This window comes from Solea senegalensis, linkage group LG6 (genome assembly GCF_019176455.1).
Source record: "Solea senegalensis isolate Sse05_10M linkage group LG6, IFAPA_SoseM_1, whole genome shotgun sequence".
NCBI classification, from domain to species: domain Eukaryota; kingdom Metazoa; phylum Chordata; class Actinopteri; order Pleuronectiformes; family Soleidae; genus Solea; species Solea senegalensis.
In genome coordinates this window covers 9,357,255-9,376,557 of record NC_058026.1, presented here as the reverse complement: position 1 = coordinate 9,376,557, position 19,303 = coordinate 9,357,255, and the positions used below count along the sequence as shown (strand labels likewise).

At 41.0% G+C, this 19,303-nt stretch overlaps 1 protein-coding gene across 8 annotated transcripts in view; it reads left to right on the top strand.

Moving 5' to 3' along the window:
* add3a (adducin 3 (gamma) a) overlaps positions 1 to 19,303 on the top strand; it is an 86,723-nt gene that overhangs the window by 53,947 nt on the left and 13,473 nt on the right. For all 8 annotated transcript variants that reach the window (XM_044028373.1, XM_044028375.1, XM_044028368.1 and 5 more), the window contains 8 exons: positions 1,514 to 1,757; positions 10,794 to 10,932; positions 12,200 to 12,351; positions 12,685 to 12,765; positions 16,834 to 16,983; positions 17,205 to 17,348; positions 17,889 to 17,987; positions 18,759 to 18,932. In XM_044028373.1, coding sequence (XP_043884308.1) covers positions 1,563 to 1,757; positions 10,794 to 10,932; positions 12,200 to 12,351; positions 12,685 to 12,765; positions 16,834 to 16,983; positions 17,205 to 17,348; positions 17,889 to 17,987; positions 18,759 to 18,932 — 1,134 coding nt within the window. In that variant the 5' untranslated portion in view covers positions 1,514 to 1,562. The remainder of the gene's footprint in view (positions 1 to 1,513; positions 1,758 to 10,793; positions 10,933 to 12,199; positions 12,352 to 12,684; positions 12,766 to 16,833; positions 16,984 to 17,204; positions 17,349 to 17,888; positions 17,988 to 18,758; positions 18,933 to 19,303) is intronic.

The following is a 19,303-nucleotide window of genomic DNA, read 5'->3' as shown; positions in this document are numbered from 1 at the left end:
AGGAAGATCAGGTAGAGAGCGACAAGCTTCCTGTTTTCTAATTTGATTCTCTGGTTTCCATAAGAAACACATATAGCAATAAAAACCTGGTCATTGACATGGAATGTTCTGGCGATTTACAAATGTGTTTTTGTTTGCTTTTGTTCATACTACTGCCTACATTTCCTTTGTTATGTCTTGTACCTAAGTGATGCTATGACAGAGTTCATCCATCGTAAAACCACATGTCATCTCTCTATGCTCATCTGTGAATCACTTCACTAATCTCGACCATGCTTCCGAGTGGCATTTGACCTGAATGAGTAGCTTAGCAACGTGTGTCAAACTGAATCACTCCTCCAAACCTCGTTCCCACCGCTAAATGTGTGTGTGTGTGTGTGTTGCGGGTGTCGATTCTGGCCCTGAAAACCCACCTGCTGTCGTATGACCTCTGAAAGCAACAGGATCCCTTTCTTAAATTCTTCCATGCTTTTTCCTCTCGGTCTTTCTTCTAAGAGACACCATCTGGTAGAGATCCCATAAGTCCCGCCTCTCCCTAATACACCACAAGCTTATTGTCTGTTACTACCACATTAACCATGCTGCAAAAGGATCCTGGACAGTGTGGTTTTTCATGTTTCAGGGTCTTTCTCCTCTCTGTCACGTCACAAATTTGTCTGTCATCTCCATCTGGAGGGATGCATGTTCGTGTCATGTATCATGTGCTACACTACAAATTCCCCCATCTTATCTTGTTAGATTTTCAATATATTTATGAATTGGGTGGGAAGTTTTCCCATTTGCAAAACACAAGCATAGTTTGTAATTTAATATCAGGTATAGGAATGTTTGTGTAATAAAAGCAAAATACAATCTTTCACAAACTTCATTTCCTTCATCTTTGTTTTTTTGATCACGCTCCTTGAAACCATAAGATGTTAAGAAGCTCTGTCACACTTTGATTTCCTGACAAGTGTTTGTTGCTGTGCCAGGTGACCTGAGCATGAACAGTGGGAGTGAACCGCTTCACCAGTCAAGGTCTGGGTTTAAAAAAAAAAACAAGGCCTCTCCTGTCGTTTTCCTCTGCTTTGTTCAGAGGTGTGTCACGGTGTCCTGGATAATGCCTTTTGTGAAGTTGTCTCCATGCGAGTGTCAGTGTGACACAGAACTCGAAACTCTAAAGCAACAACAGAAACTGGTTTATTATTGTGCATCACAACCAAAGTGATATTTCCTATTTCAAAAACATAGGATATGTATCAAATATCCGTCCTTCATTTTGATTCTGCTGTATTATCCGTCGTTGACTCTATTGACATTCATCAGTGAAGGCTTTTTTTTGTTTTCATGGAAAGTAGAAATATGGCAGCATTCAAATGTCTGCAGGTGCTGCGTTTGGATCCTTTCCCCACACTCCCTTCTTTGTGCTATGAAATATCGCAGAGCATTTTTCCAGTTGCTTTTCCAAAGACATGATTTACACGTTTAACACGTACTTGTCTCTCTCTCTCTCTCTCTCTGGTTTTCTTCTCAGGTGAGAGTCAAGCAGCGGCCATAGAGTGTACAAGTGAGGTGCGGCCAACATGAGCTCGGACAACCATGAGGTGGTGGTGACCACGCCTCCTCCGTCTGGCGGAGGAACCAAGGAGCGCTACTTTGATCGGGTCAACGTCAATGATCCCGAGTACATCAGGGCCAGGAACATGTCACCTGACCTCCGGCAGGACTTCAACGTTCTGGAGCAGAAGAAACGCGTCACACAGATACTACAGAGCCCTGTGAGTTAGTTTCCTTCTTACCTAGACTGTAAAACACAGAGAGACACAATCTAGAGGAGAACCAGCTAACCCTAACCCATTACTAGATAGTCCTGAATGGTAGGATAGTTGCTTTCTTTCTGATCAATGACTTAACATGACAGTGAACAATGTGTCTACATGTCTTTCCATTGGAACACTGGTGACGATAAGTCAGTTGTAGATTATGACCCTGTCTTTCATCTTAGAAATGAACATGTCAGCATATATCAGTGTGACACATCAAACATAAAACCTACACAGACATCCTTGGGAAGGATGGTCTGTATTTGGGATTTGTTTCTTCATTCATTCATTTAGGTCCTATTCACTTGCTATTTTCAGCATTTCCCCAGTAGAACATGATTGTCAATTTTATATTGACATGTGGAAAGGGAACTTGGCTTGTAAACAAACAGTTGCCAGTTCGAGTCAACACCGGGTCAAGAAATTGCTCCCCGGGCGCTGCTCAGTGACTGCCCGCTGCTCCTAATTCTAGGAAGGTTTGTAGTAGAGGATGGGTTAAATGCAGAGAAGGAATTTCCCCTGCGGGACTGATCAGTTATTTTAAAATTGTGTTCCCATTTAGAGGAAAATAGACAATGAAGCACGGCACCTGGTTGCAGGCGATGTCTATGCATTTCTTGATTTTGTAGAAAACTATATCCATTTTTATAGACAGTCTATGGTCTGTCTACATGTCTTTGTCCCTCTGATGGACTGGCGCACTGTCCAGTGTGTTCCAACATAAGTGCAGGAGGAAGCAAGTCTTCACAGGACAAGCAGTTATATTAAAGAAAAAAAAAGGAGAAAAAAAGACTGCCTGTTGTCTTTGTCTTTTGCCAAAGAAATAGCTGAGTAGTGCTTATTAAAGACACAGTTGAGCTGTCAGGATTGCAGAAGAGAGAACTGACTGAACTTTTCACCTGGATGACCAATAGTGTGGGAAATCACTTCCCATTTTCTCTCTCTGTCAGTTATTATTTCTTAAGAAGTCACAGTAGTGAGTGCATCACATGTGCTTATGTTTTTGTGCTCATGTCGATGTGACACTGGCAACACAATCTCCAGAGTCAGCAGGCCACTAACACCCTAATATAACCACCAGCTACCACACCCTTATTCAGACTCTCAAAGTGCCCAGTGGTTCTCATGCTGGTCCTGGTTTTGCTGAAACAAACCACACAGGGCGAATTGTGCAGTTTTCACCTAACACAAATAATGCAGTTAGAATTTGAATGTTGTCCCTGGAGGTCTGAATAAGTGTCGCCAAACTTCATAGATGTTTTGGAGAAACGTTACAACCTCTGGCTGAAACCAGACATAGTTACTTGTGCATTGTAGTGAACGTAAAGGAAAACACCTCCTAGCTCTCGTTCCTTTGTTGGCTGCAAACTGTTGGCTGTATATATATATATACACATATGTACATATATACTGTATATATGTATTTATATAAATATACATATGTATATATACATATGTATATAGAATATTATTCCATTAGGTTTTTGAGACTAAAAGGACCAGCTCATAGTACCGTCTGTGTCTGTGCACACAGGTCCACTGTAGTGTCGCCGTTCAGCCTACACACGTTATATTAGGAATATTTACTCTGCATTATTGCCACAGGGCAGGTCTCTGTCCTATTATGCTCCTCACTGTTAACAACAGGAGTGTTCCTCTTTGCACATACAAATTATGTTTGTTTTTGTGAATTGAAATCATTTTACATAAGTTTATTGGTTGAGAGTCAGCTGTAACATTTGTAAAGGATTTAGGTGAAGGATAAGGTTATAGACGCTGCTAAGGCAATGAATGTCATGAATGAGTGCTGCTTACACATAGAGTAACTCAAGTGTGGATGTGTGTGTGTGTGATTGATACTAGGTAGTGGCTGCTCTGTGGTTTGGCTCTTTTCTTTTTTAGCTTTAAATGTGATCCACATTCTGCACATGCCCAGTGCGGTTTTCTTGGCACACAACATTTTGTGCCAGATGTCTGGAAGGGCAGGACCCTCGTGCTGCTGATGCAGGTTTCCACTTGATACTGTGCGTGCGTGTGTGTGTGTGTCTTGTCTACGTGTGTGATTAACTGCCACAAATGTAGTTCGAGGTACATTTTAAGGCCCTGCTCGATGCAGACTGCAGATGCAGTGCTGCCATGGAGCGTCGGAGCCCGACCGTCACTGCTGTGTTTTGTGGTATGTCAGTCTGGTACAGCTGGCTTCAGTTTGCGCTTATCAGTGGCAGCTCATGTTCAAAAACAAGCAGAGGCAGTTGTGTGAGAGAGTTGTCTGACTTTCGCATCTCTTCATCTCATCGTTGTCATAAGGCCCTCACTCAGCTCCATTAATTACCCCTGCATCCCTTCTGCTCGTTGCTCTTGCCTTCGTACAGTGTCAAGTGTATTATTCCTTGCTTAATGTGGTTTTGAGCACATGCCAAACGGCTCTCAGTTCACAGTAACAGGTGGTCCCCTGTGGGCCGAAGATTGTTTGCAGGCCTCACATCAGGACAGTTGGCCTCGTAGCACTGATTTACTCGTATCCAGCAACAATGACAAGCGTGTTTCACCAGCTGCATGCTGCCATGTGGGCTTGTGTCAGTGTCTCACGGCTGTGTTTTTCTATTTCATCTCTGCCTGTTGACGTCTCATCTTCAACCACACACAAAACAAAAACAACGGCGACATGCGTTTCAGCGGCAGGATGTCCACACTAAAGCGTCTCACTCCGTTCCCTCTCGCTCTGTTTTGATTCCAGTGTTATGGGACCCGTGGCGGTTTTAGATTACATGGTTTCTAGCGCTCGGATGGCAGGTTGTATTTAAAGTCAGACCAATATAGATCAGGCGGGACTGAATCAACTCCGCAGACTTCATCCACTTGTCTAATTCATGCAGCTGTGTTTACGTTTAAAAGTCAGGCTACAGCTGAACGTTGAAGTCTCCACCATCACCATGTGTGCATGGATACTTACATTGCATGTATGCAACAGCAATATTGTCTTAGAAGTCAAAGAAAGCCCACAAGTCCAAACTCTCTTAATCCTCAGATAACGACATGGAAAACACACTTAGAGGGAAACTTATGTTTTAAGCAATAGAATGAACTTTCCTTAAAATAAAGAGTACAAATGTATTTTTTTTTTTTTAATAATGGGCTCTGTGAAGCAATACTATCAGACCTGACTTAGAGAGTGTTTGTGTTTGTACATGAGCAGCACACATGCAAGCAAGGGCAAGAAGCATTTAACCCATCAAACTTTAGAATTCAAAGTTTAGTGGGCACATCTTTGTGTTTTCAGTCCTGCTCCAACCTGTATGCAACCCACTCTCTTTACTTGTGCAATGTTGCGGTTGCCTCCACCTCTTTGTGTGTGCAGCAACAGAAAGACGCCAGGCAACAAAAGACGTTGACTGCCATCATGAGAAACGCAGAGACAGTGGTGCTGAGCACTGGGTAACGATAGCTCAGCGGTAGAGTGAGTCGTCTTTCAACTGGAAGGTTGTGGGCTTGATTCCCTGCTTGGCTAGTCTGCAAGCGGATGTGCCCCTGGGCAAGACACTTAACCCCATGGCTGTGCATGCAGCATGTGAATGGGTGTGAACGATGTGTGATGGAAAATGTGCTACTAGTGAAGGGGTGTGAATTTGTGAATGGCAAAACTGTAGTGTAAAAAGCAGCTTTGAGTGGTGTATGTCAACCTGATATACTTTAACTTATTTAGTTTTTTGATTATTTATAGCCACAATAAGAAGGAAAAGAGAGATGATTAAGAGAACAGCTTTTGTTGGATACACCACCTAATTTAAATAGTATTTTTATATCACATGCAGTGATGAAATTAGCCTTGAGGTGGTTTGTAAATCTCTCCAGCTGTATTTGTCTTTTAAGGGTCAAAGCCCCATCAGAAACTTCAGATTTAATCAGATCAGATTTAATTTGAGTTTGTCTTCCATATGCTGATTCAATTTTTTGCATTTCCTTCATTTTGGTCTTTGCCAATAGGGTTTCCTTTCTCCTCCTGCACTTCCTCCACTTTTCCCCCAGTATGTGGCACACGTTGTGCTTCATCCATTGAAATTATCTGCAGATGCCAAGTGTTAACTTTGCCCAGTCTAATATCCTCTCGACCTGGGGATCTCAGAGGAAGAGCATATTTTCTCCTCTTCACTTCTTCACTCCTACTTGTCAGAAAAGGGTTGTGAATTATTTGCTTTGGTGGCTTCTGTTGAGAAGGGTTCTCAACAGAAGCCACCAAAGCAAATAATAATTCGTGCAAGGCAAATGTCATTGCTACTCTCTACTGTGTTTTCCCTTTTTCTTTTTTTACAGCCTTAAAGGCTAATTTGACAGAACATTAGTGGTTAAACTCGCTCCAGAGACTCTTAAATACCACAGCCTTTCCTCTGTGCAACCGTGTTTAACTTTGACATTTCACGAGACATCATTTGGGTGCTGAACTTAGTGAAACCTCCACCAGTGCCCCCAGGATTACAGGGCAAAATGCAGAAGAGCTACAAAGTCCACTGAAGTTCACGTACAACCTCAGAGGGAGAGGCCAAAAGTCAAAAGAATGTATATATAAGACTCCCATTACTATCACCAGCTGGCAACAGAAACAATCATTTCTTTAGAATTCAAAACCAGAGACAAATGATTTACAAAGGACCAGGAGAAGGAGAAGCTGCATGGCTTCAACTGATCAAGCAGGTGCTTTTCACTTAATTTGCTTTCTTTCTTTTTTTTATTTTAGTTTTACTGGCTCTTTCCGTCAATCAGCACATAAACCTCATGGGATTCTTTGGATTCTTTACTCTTCTACCTTGTACAAAAATGGTTTAGTCCAGTGTGTGGATTCAGTTTCCATACTGACTGTTGTAAGTAAACTTGTGTGTCAAACATGATGAAACCAAACCACATTGTATACAGTTTCAGTGTCATTATAATCTAATAATCTAATAACCAGCATCAGTTACTTCCAGCCTCAGATTGAAGTTTTAGTCACAGTGATGTCTGACCTCATGTTGCCTCAAATAAAACTTGTTTCCACTCTGTGGTAGTTTTACTCACTTGTGGTTAAATATAGGGAGTATTTATAACACTGCTGCTGGTATCAACAGTGCACTGTAGATTAGTCCCAGCTCACATAATTCATTTAACTATGTGTGGAATTTAAATGACTAAATGTAAATGTATAACATCAATTTACATGTATATATTCACATATACAACCACAGATGCAGAAGTGTTGATGCCAACAGTGTAACATACGGCATTATTCAACAGGATACCACAATTGTTTCTCTTATAATCATTCATTGAAGCTTGAAAAAGAACCATTACCGTTAAATTGTATTCTTTTTTTAGCGACACACTAATTTGAAAAAACTGAAATGTTTGTTTTGCTAATGTTGTTTTTTCTGGCATTAATATCAAGTTTGAAATTCCAGCATCCTGACAAAGCAAATGCAGTCCACTTTGTTGAATGAAATCAGTGTTAATGTTCCCCAGTGGCCATATTTTCTGTGCGGGTGAACGAGTGCATCCTCTAATAAAAGAGGCCAGAGAGTTTATGCAGAGTATGGAGACACTGCAGTCTGTCGAGAGGACCCATTTCACTGGCGCACACAGAGGTTAGACGAGGGGAATCAATAGTGATGGCAAGCTTACAGGCAGCCACTCTCCCTCTTTGTAACATCGTCACATGGGCCTTTTGAAAGAGCGACTTTATGCTGACATCAATAGTCTGAAATTACAGGCCTCACCTGGCTTGTTTTTGAGAGATTGTTTCCTCGCCTTTTTTTGTTTATCGACACATTTTTTGAGTATTTCACACTAAGTACGTTCAGATCAGGTTTTGAACGCCTCAGATTCAGCCTTTATACACTCACTACATGCTCAAAGATATGGTATTTAAGGCCTCTTGCTTTGGTTTTTGAGCCAAAACAACCTTTTTTTTCTTTTTTTAATGCTCTTAATTGAGCTCTGCTGTAGTGAGTCACATGGAACCAGAGTGGTGTAATTTCACATGAGGACACGCACAGATGTGTTTGTGAGGCAATGCTGAAACCATCAGGAACAACACACACACACACACACGTCTTTGATCAGGCCTAAAGAACAGATGTGTAAGATCGCTCCAGCAAACACGTACAAAAGTTCCGTCTTTCTTTCCCACTGGTTTTCTAAGTGCGATTTTAAATGTCACCTGAACGTGCAACAATAACTGCAGCACAATCAAGGGAATCGCAGCAAAAGCAAACTTATCGGGAAGTACGATGCCACAAGCTCTTGTAAAAGACAAGACACTTCCTCATATAGTGAAAGGAAATAATCTCATGACCTACAACAAAGTCCTTTGTCCACCATCCACCCACCGGTAAAGTGGTGATAAAATACTTTAACAGGAGTGACATCAGCCCTTATCAATGTCCTTCAATAAGACATGACTCGTGGATGATGTCTGCAGATTATCTCGTCTGCTCAGTAGAGGCTATGTTTCCTGCATGAGTGCACTTCAATGATAACATACAGACTAGGATTGAAAATAAAGGCTAGAACATTTTCAGTGTCAGACTGTGACTCAGATTGACTACAGTTTCTCTTTTGTCCCTACGGCATGGTCACTGCACTGTCCACGCTGGAGCTTTGACTCCTCCCTTGAGGAATTGGACAAGCCCTAGTCTTTAGGTTGACTTAGTAACCATAAAGGAATACTTCACTGATTTGCATTTAGCTTTGTATTAGTAGAATAGGAGTAGTGTTTTTGAAAAATTGTGCCTCCCAACCTTAGTTTCCCCTGAGTCATTCTTTTTTTTTTGTTATGTGCCCACCAGTGACACTGGCTTGAAACGTTTCAGAGGTGCTGATGTCATCTAAATAATTCGATCCACATGTGTTTACCACCTTTCATCTGATTGTTTTGGCAAACTGAAGTGTGTTCATTCACTTTCACTGCTCTCAAAACATTGATTTCAGTTGGTGTCAGTGAAAATGAAATGCATTAAATGATTTATTGGCATAACATTGGCTCATGGTAGTTGTCAGTCTTTGAAAACTACTTTATCAAAGTGGCCGCAACTCTCCAGCACAGATCCAAATTATTTTGATAATCCATTTATTGTTTGTTTGTTTGTTTTTAATCATTAAACCTACCCTCCGTGCTCTGGCTGCAGTATACTTTACCCCCGGAGGTCTCACATCCAGGACAACAACAGCTTAAAAAAAGCATATAAATAAAGAATAGAACCCTAAACCTCACTGGTAACATTACCATTAAGGACAAAGGACTGGTTAGATTTCAGACCCTGCAGTGCTACAGTAACTGTATGTGTCCTGGCACAGGAGGACGGGTGGTGGGTCGGTGGTGGAAATGATCCGGACTTAACAATTCATCTCCACCTGGGCTTGAAACCAAAAGCTCCTCATCCATCTGTATCACACTAAAGGACCATGGCGAGGGCAGAGACGAGAGGAAATACAGCGTCACATGTGTTTTTGTGCACAGACACAGCTGTAGTGGAATATGCTGACTGTTGCATAAGCACTGATATTAAGTAAAGGCCCTGTTGAAAGTTATCAATAACACATTTATATGTTTTAAAAATGTTATTAACATGACATCTTAGCTTTCATTTTGTTCTAAATCTCTGCATTATTTTAGCATGTGTTACACTGGCATTGCAAGCTGAGATGAGATTTATTTGTGGTGAAAAGGACACGGAATCACATTATGTACAGGTGGTCAGATATAATTAGATGAAGTATATTTTTAGGAGTATCTTGTTTCCACCCGTTTTAATGACGCACATTTGACAAATCCATAAGCAGCAGCGCACTGTCAGTTTTGTCATTGAACACAATTGAGAAGATGTACTGCGGAAACAATTACATGTCGGAAGTATATTCAGCAGACTCTGATTTAGGGGTGGGCATGAGTGTTATTACTGTGATTATTCATGATATAATATACAAAATAAATGTTTATAAAAATACTTTATAAACACAAACATTTCTACTCCAATTACTGCCTAATTTGTGGTGCATCGCTTATCTCAAGGCGGCGGCAGCAAGCATTTAGTTAGTGGACTTCATGTTTGTTTGCCTAAGTGATGAAATTTTAGAGGTTTCTTGAATGCATCTTAACGCTGCTCCTCTAAGCTCAGCACACTGTGAACCCTGCATTACTTTCACTAATTCTCATATGATATTTGGATGTTTTGAACAGCATTTTTACTAAAAATGCCCATCCCTAATCTGATCCACTGTTACCTTCTCCATCTGAGTTTGACTGGAGCTTTATGAAAACATCATGTCTGCTGTAGTTGCACAGCTGGTAATTCCCGCTTGAACATTGAACAATTATACCGAGCGTGATATGACATAATGCAACCCAACTGTTTTTGTTAGCGTTCACTGTATAGTGTGTGCCTGTGGATTCAGCTGTTGACTGTAGACCTGGACATGAGGATTAGCCACAAGCTCTCCCAGTCATTTCGAGTAGCCAATCACGATGCTGCAGCTTGTGAGCTTGTTAGACTTGCCAGTCCTGACTCAGCTTCCTGTGTGTGTGTGTGTCCAGCTTCATGCATCCCTCACAGGATGATTCGCACTGACACCCGAGGAGCATCTGTAATCTGTGACTCGTGCATTGTCCTCATTCTATCTCCTGTTATTCCGAAGCTTCCTGTCTCTAAATGTCCCCACATTTTTCCACAGTGTCATCTCTGTCACCAGTAATATCCTGCTCTCTCTCCACTCTTGATTTCTCTTTCTTTTATTTCTTTAATATCACTGAAGAAACCTGATATACATTACGCTCCATTGTTGTGATCAAATAAATGAGCAGCACGCTCCACATTCAAAGTGTTGCATTGCACTGAAGACATGATGTTGCAGACTCTCAGGCTCTGAAACAAGTTTTAAAAATCATTGAAAGATTTGTCAGATCTGCATTTAGGGATCATCATGGTGTCACATTATTTTCTCTTATTCGCCACTCTTTTCTCCCAGGCCTTCAAGGAGGAGTTGGAGAGTCTGATCCAGGAACAGCAGCGTAAGGGGAACAACCCCACTGGCCTTCTTGCCCTCAGACAGATCGCTGACTTCTTCATGGCAAGCTCAGTGGCCGGTTTCAACACCTCCCCTCTCAGTGAGTACACACCCTAACATTCAAATACATTCTGCCTTTGCCTAGGGTTCTTAAAGAGCATCAATACTAGAACAATAAATGAACATATGCAAATATGAGCTTTTTAAGCTTTAGGCCATAAACATGCTGAGAAGACACAACCCCAGACTCCGGAAGAGCTGTGCATTTCTCTTCAGGTTTTTCTGTCCAGCCAGGAGTACATATGTGAAGTCTGCTTTTAATCAGACTGCTGGAATGCACAGATTATGCTGAATTACACGTCAGAGGCAATATAATAGTCCAGTGACGCTTTTCCTTGAAATACTGAGGATAATGACGACGAAGTCTGAGGATGTGTGGCAGTAAATTCTGGAGTAGTCAGGATCAGGATCAGATCAGGATCAGGTTGCTATATTTATACCCGTAGGTGTAGTGTTGATTTGACAAACGAATTACAGACGGCAAAGATTTGGCAGGCATGATAATACATAACAGCAAAACATCATAATAACAAGTGAAAAAAGAGCTCCAGGGCTCCACTCACCGGGATTTAAAATACATAATAAATAGCCAAAGAATTTGCCAACCAATTAGTAATTAGTTATGTGGATTATGAAGCCTGACATGTCTGATACGGAACAAATCAGTCATGAAGCGAAGATGGTGCCTGTGTGTGTTTGCCACGCCGTGTATCGCTGCTAATTACTGTTATATTATTACTGTTTGTGACACTTATGTGTCACTAATAATGTCCACTGCACCGGTGCACGGTCGCCAAACACTTCTGGATGTCCGTCTCTCTGCCAAGAACAATGTAGTGTTTGATCGTGACGGGCAGAAAAACTTTTTGTTTTGTTGAATTCATTTATTCCCCTTAAACGTCTCTCCTTAACTCCAACTACACTAATCTTACTCTAACTTCTCTAAATACTTCAACTATTCTACTACACACCTCCTCCGCTCCTCCGCTCCCTTCACTGGCTTCCTGTAGCTGCTCGCATCCGCTTCAAGACTCTAGTGCTTGCGTTCCATGCTACAAACTGATCCGGTCCAGTCTACATCCAGGACATGATCAAAAACTACCTTCAATTTTTCCTCTAAATACCATTATACTCTCACTCTATTGACTTTTAGTCTACTCTCACTTCTCCAAACTCGTTGCTCTAATGTTTCTCCTCAAATGACTACGTAACACTAACTACTATTACTATACTGTACACTTACTTTCCCCAACTCTACTCTGACTACTCTGCTTTTACTCTACTCCACTGTACTTTTGTGTATCCAGGTCTGGGGATGGTCACTCCCATCAACGACATGTATGGGGTGGAATCCACCACGTTGGTGAAAGGCGAGAAGCTGACGCGCTGTAAGCTGGCCAGCCTCTACAGACTGGTGGACCTGTTCAGCTGGGCACACTTTACCAGCGCTTACATCACAGTGAGTGACCACAGAACCAGCCAGACACTATTAGAAAGTGTTGACAGTGTTGTGATTTATATATATATATATATATATCAATAATATATATATATATATTTATATGTATACATACATATATACATACATATATATGTATATATATATATATATATATATATACATATATATATATATATATATATATATATATACATATATATATATAAAAACATTGAATATATAAGTTCAGTGTTTTGTGTGAAAAGTGTCAGGTCGTCCCAATTCTGACGCTACACAAACGCTCTTCTTTAATCTGTTTAATTTTGTAACGTGACATTTTCCTTTTCCAAGGCTCGAGTCAGTAAAGAGCAAGACCACATTCTTATCATCCCCAGAGGATTGTCGTTCGCTGAGGCATCTGCATCAAACCTGGTAAGAAACATTAGCACCTGCACTGTTTGTATTTATTCATATAGTCTAGCACAAGAAAAAACAACAACATTTGAAATCTTTAGAAAGTGTTTTTGTGTAGCACCTTTCATACAAGGGTGCAGCTCAAAGTGCTTCACAATAAAAGAAAACAATTCATTTTAAAAAGCAAATACATCAATAAAACACAACACGGGGGAATGAAAAGGAAAAGTGTAAAGTCACAAGGTTTTAACTTTGAAATAAAACAAAAAATGCAAATAAAACAGTAAAATACAACACAGGGTGGAATAAAATAGGAAATGGCTTGAGGCAAGAGGTTAAAACCCGTTTTCACTTTTAATAAACTGAAAAGTCAAATAAAACACAACACAGGGTGGAATAAAAAGGAGCTAGTTGAAGGCTAGAGTAAAACAATAAGTTTTAAGTCTTCTTTTTTGCCTTTAATACACGGACATAGAACTTTCCCTATACAATGTTTTTCTATTTGGTTCTTTCATTTCAATATTTGTCTTCATACACAAAAAAAAACATAACCGCTGTAACCGTAACAGAAATACACCAAGAAAGAAAAATATTAATCGTAAAAAAAGGAAGAGACCAAACAAACACAAGATGAAGAGGACGACCGCGAGGGACATACAGTAGTGGCGGCAAATGTAAGCACGAGAGAGAGGCGGGGCAATGACGTCATCGTCTTCCCAAAGTTGCATATTGGTTTGAGTTTTTATCACTCTGGGATTTGCTCCCCAAAAGTAGAATTTTATGGCTCCCAAAACACCCGTTAATTGTGGATAAAAAGCTAAAATGACGCCAAACGTGTTCTAGTTTGCACTGAGCTTTTGTCTATGCTTCGTTACTATGGCTACTTCATTTATTTTTAATTTTATTTAAAAATGGTGTAGATTCAGAACTGAAAAAACAAGTAATAAAATCCTCTCTGGCACAAACTCTTGTTTCTTCTTCAGAAATTGATCTTGAGGCTTTAGTGATCATTTGGAAATAATGAATAAAATAAAATAAATAATACAGGGTTGTCAGTGCCCTTGTCTGTGTCTGTATGTTTTGAATGTGCTTTGACCTTCAGTGGACACAGATAATCATTTTCCACCTTGCTTAATCAGCCATTTACTTCCTTGAATTCACTTTCTTGTGTGTGTGTGGTTTAGGTTGTCTGTCTCTCTTTTTAGTTTCAGTTCAAAGATTGAACGTGTTGTCACAACGTTGGGGCATGTCGCACAACAACAACAACATGTGTAATAATCTGTTGGCAACCTCATTTCCTTCTGCCTCACATCTGAACTCCCTCTAATTCAGTTTCTATTTCCATCTGTTTCTCGCCCGCTTGTCTCCCTTTGTCTCGACTTAATGCTGCTGGTTTTGGTGTCATGTTATTCCTATGCGTCTTGTTCTAAAAGATAAAAAGAGGCTATAAATGTCACGACATGTCTGTGAATACAAGCACATAGGCTAGTTTCAGTAACTTTTATTTAAACTTTTATTTATTTAAAGCAGTTATTCCTTAAAAAAAGATAGCAAGGTATGTCAGAGATTAGAATAATCCATGGAATTTGACATAAAATAACATGAAACACCACTAAGAGAACAATTGCCTTCATTCTTTTTGTCTGACAAACTCACATTTTCTCTCTTCCATATTCCTGTTCTGTTTGCTTTGTTTTACATCTGTTCTGCCTTATCTTAAACACCTGTGCACACACACACACACACACACACACACCCCTGCAGTATTGCTGCAGGTGGTTGACAGGACCTGTAGTAGCTTAACTACTAACGGACACACTTCACTGTTTGACCTTGTGGAGTTGTTGGCAGGTTTAGAGATATTTAACGAAACCCAGCTGAACTTCAGCTGCAGACCTCTTCATGCAGGTGTCTGCAGTTGCAGCGTGACACTCGTTGCTAACTTATGCTTCTGAAGTGATTTATTATTCTCTGAATGTAAAAAAAATAATAATAATAATCACACAGTAGAAGAAAAAGGTCTGTTTAAAAGGCCAAGGATTACAAAAAACAACAACCTGGCTATTGCACCAAATAACAAGAAACAAGAAGAGATGATTTAGCTTATATTGTTGGAAAAACAGTTTAAGACAACATTATTTAAACTTGGTATTGTTTTCCAGGATGTCAGGACTGGGCCCACGCCCGTCTTGCAGTGGTTGTCAGTATCAGAGCGATGATCACTAAATGATGTCGCCTATGCAGATGTTCTAGATCGCTCTGCCTGCATTTTAGTTGTGTTTTTAAACCCATGACCTCTGTACACACACACACACACACACAGATTTATTTAGAGGAAATCATCCAGGAAAAGAGCGCTCGAGGTCTTGTTGGCGTGAGCCAGGTGGAGGCTTGGTAATCAGAGAAAGTGCTGTTGTCCTTGGTCAGTTTCCACGCGCCTCTCCTTCTCCGCGTCTCTGTTTGAGCTCCGAGGTGAAGTTGCAGTCATTTGAGTTCGCATGTCGGTCCATCTCGATGCATTTGGTACTTTTATGTTTAGTTTAATGTCACTGAGTGAGTGTCATGACTAATGGTGGAGAAGATGACAAGTAAACATCAGAGGTTTTTTTCTGCTTCAGTAGATTCACAGAAGTCTTGCTACTGCGAGCTACGGTGGCTGCCTTTTTTCTTTCTTATCGTCTTTTCAACAACAGCAGACCTTTCAGATACCTTCTGACACGTCCTTTGGCATCGTTTTTATAATTAGCAGAGCTGTTTATCAGTAGGGGCCTCTCAGCTGACTGATGGAGGGCGTCCAGGGCGAACTTATACTGTACTGTACCAGACCCGTGATGTAAACAATCAATGTTCAATCATCTGACAGCATTTCATCACGCTGGGTGAAAGCTCAACAGAGATAAAGCATTGATCCAAATGTCCATATAAGGCTGTTAAAGGACAGAGCAATCACTCAGGAATATAATATAATATAATATAATATAATATAATATAATATAATATAATATAATATAATATAATATAATATAATATAACATAATTAACCTGACAGAATATACATATCTTCCCTATTTATATTATGTTGTAGTGCTGTTAATGTATTTATGTAGTGATGCAAGCACTACAAGGAAACAAGTGGTTTTGGTACACGGGAGCTTGTTGCTAAATGTTTGCTGTCAAAAATCATCCTTGTGGTTTCTTAAGAGAATAAAATCAGATGGAAAAACCAAATAGGGAATGGGAAGAAACAAGTGAACCATGTTATTTAGTATGTGTTACTAATTCTTCTTTAGTTTGAACGATTAACAAAACCTGATTAACCTTATAATAACTGTGGCAGTTATTTGTAATGTAGGGTAACAAGAGGCCGAGTCCCTGTTTTACAAGCTCCAGATGTGAAGTGGGTGTATTTTATTACTTTGAGAGTGTTATTATGGGATGCCCATCCCCGTTGTGATCATGCTGAATGGACTCTGTCTTGTGAATGAAGAATGTAAGTTATAGGTTCTGGTTTGAATCAGCGAACACGTGGCTACGATGATGGCACATTCTGTACGAGCTCCACAGGCTACGCTGCAGTTTTCTCTCTTTATTATTTGCTTTTACTGCTGCAGACAGCATCTCCAGCTTTTATGTCTTAGCCTTTCTATCCCTTCATCTTTTTATTCTCCAACCCTCTGCCCTGCAGGTTTTTGCGTTTTTCTTCCTCTCTCCCTGTCCATCGCTCATCTCTTTCCATTGTGTAATTGCCTGGTAATAAAATTGGCATAGTAAGAGACAAAATATCCATTCTCTGACTATATTGTCTTTCTTGTTGATCTCCAAATGCATTGTCCCTTTTAAGAGCAGATCATGTCATGTGACTTGTATTTCTGTTCATTTCTTCTCACTTAATGTTAGCGGGGTATCGGCTGCTTGGATCGGGCATATTTGATGCTTTAGAGGCAGTGTTAGTTTTAAAGTATCAGTCTCCTTCGTCCTCTCGATCTCCCGTCTCCCCTGTCGGGCTGTTCCAGTCGAGCTTTACACCGTGCAGATGAAACTCACCGAAACACGCACTGACTCTGCCTCGTCTCCTCGTTTTCTCAGGTGAAGGTCAACATCATCGGGGATGTGATCGAACAGGGCACCACCAACCTGAGGATGGACCCTGTGGGCTTCAGCCCTCATGCTGCCATCTACTCCATGCGTCCAGACATACGCTGCATCATCCATGTGCACACCCCTGCCATGGCTGCTGTGAGTTCACACACCACAGCAGAGCGACTGTGGAACTTCTGGTCGATCTAATCGAGTCAATTATGAGACAGTGATGTGGAAACAGTCTGTGGTGTGTTCTGTACACCGCAGGGATTCATTTATCGTAAACATCAGAGCCGTTTATTTTACACTCAGCCTTTAGAAGACTCCTATCACTCATATGACTTCACTGCCTTCTTCTCATCTCTCTGCCGATTTAGGTGTCGTCAATGAAGTGCGGCATCCTGCCCATTTCCCAGGAGTCGTTGATCCTGGGTGACATCGCTTACTACAACTACCAGGGCAGCCTGGATGACCAGGAGGAGCGCAGAGACCTGCAGAAGGCCCTGGGGCCAACGGCAAAGGTAGGGAAACCCAGGAAAACCAAAAGCCATTTAAGATGTTTTAAGATGTTTGTAAATTCGACTGCAAGCCACAAACGAGAACCAGACAGTTTCAGTTCAGTCTTGTCCTTGCCGTCAACAAACAAAGAAAAATGACCTCATCACCAGGGTGTGGAGTAAGTTCAACAGGAGCAAAACGATAAAACCAGCCCGTCCTGTTGAAAAGTTCGCTGTGTTTATTGTTGCCTCATTTTGTTCCAACGTGTTCTGCACCACGTGAGTGTCTGACACTTTCTTTCTGTTATGATTATCTGTGATCAGCAGAATTAAAATTGGCAAGAATTCTGGGAATTTGGCGGGGGGTTTTCCACCTTTGCTCTGCCGCCAGGTCCCGCTGTCATCACCGAGTGACCCAACCCTTGTTGACACAGAGAATCAGAACAGTTTGATTAATTCATTAACAATGAAAAGGCGTGTTTGGTCTCATTAAACTTGACTCAACTTGGCTCTGTTCTGGTGTGCCTCAACATTACGACATCTGTGTGTTTGTGTGCGTTGCAGGTTTTGGTGCTGCGGAATCACGGCGTGGTTGCGCTCGGAGAAACCATCGAAGAGGCCTTTCATTACATCTACAATGTCCAGTATGCCTGTGAAATCCAGGTATGCACGGAGCAGCTAACTGCCGCTGCTGTTTCCCACATGTGAATGAATGAGCCTGACCAGGCGGCAGCTTTCTCTCCTCCGTCCCAGTCTAATTTCTCTAAGCTGCTGTCACTTTCTTTTAACAACACTATATCTATAATCTCGTGCCATGTGGAGGATTTAGACTTCAGTCTACAGTCTAATAATCGTGCTATGATGAGATGTGACCGATGAAGGGATTAAAAAGTGGATGTGTTTTTGTCGATGCTCTTCATTTTAACTGTGGCGGAAAGACCCACGAGATTAACCAGCACGTCACACGTTTGTGCCGTCAGCTTCTCAGCACCGTCATTCCCAAACGGTTGAATAACTGCCAGATATCGAAAGTGAAAGTTATAAATAATAAATCCAGGCAGCCTGAATATCATGACGGTCATAAGAGGGTTAAATATATATATATATATATATATGGGACATAGCAAGAGGTACTAATGAAAGTATGGATGCGTTAACATGGACCAGACTGTTTATATCGGCAGATTTGATTATTAAGATCTTTCCACTGCTGGCGTCTTTGTGTTCACTTGTAGATGTGTTGGATTTTCGAGATCTGATTGACTCTCCCTGGTAAAGCAAAAGGAAAATATTAATCCATCCTGCAAAACCCCAGCTTAATTTCTATAAATAAACCTCCCCCCGCCATGTACTGTATATTGACCTCTCCATCTGTAGTTTGCCCTCAGTAGAGGCTGACATCTCTGTCCCACTGTCCTCTCTGCATGGCTTTAGGTGAATGCCATCTCATGTGCCGGCAGCGTGGACAACCTGATCGTGCTGGAACGGGACAAGTACAAAACAATAGTGGTCAGTGCGGCTGAAGCGGGTGTCAACATGGGGAACCAGGTCAAGTGGAAGCTAGGAGAGCTGGAGTTTGAGTCTCTGATGAGGATGCTGGATAACCTGGTGAGTCATGTACTGCACATAATAATGCTATGAACGAGACATTATCTATCTCACTGTCTACATCTGTAATTACAAAGCACTTCCGTAGAGATAAGCACACCGTGACCCATCGAAGTGTAGTTTTTATATCAAAAACTGACCTTTTATAACTTATAATATGATTCATATCTTTTTAACAATGCCAAAATATAGACTTCTAGTCCTAAAAAACTTAAATGAACAAACTGACACAGATAGTAATTTGGGGATGAAGGAAGGGAAAGAGGAAAAGAGACAGGAAGTAAATAAAAATAGACGTTTGTCTGTGTCAATCTATGAAGGTGTGTGAGACTTCTACCTACTGTATGTTCTCCTTCTATCTGTTTCTCTCA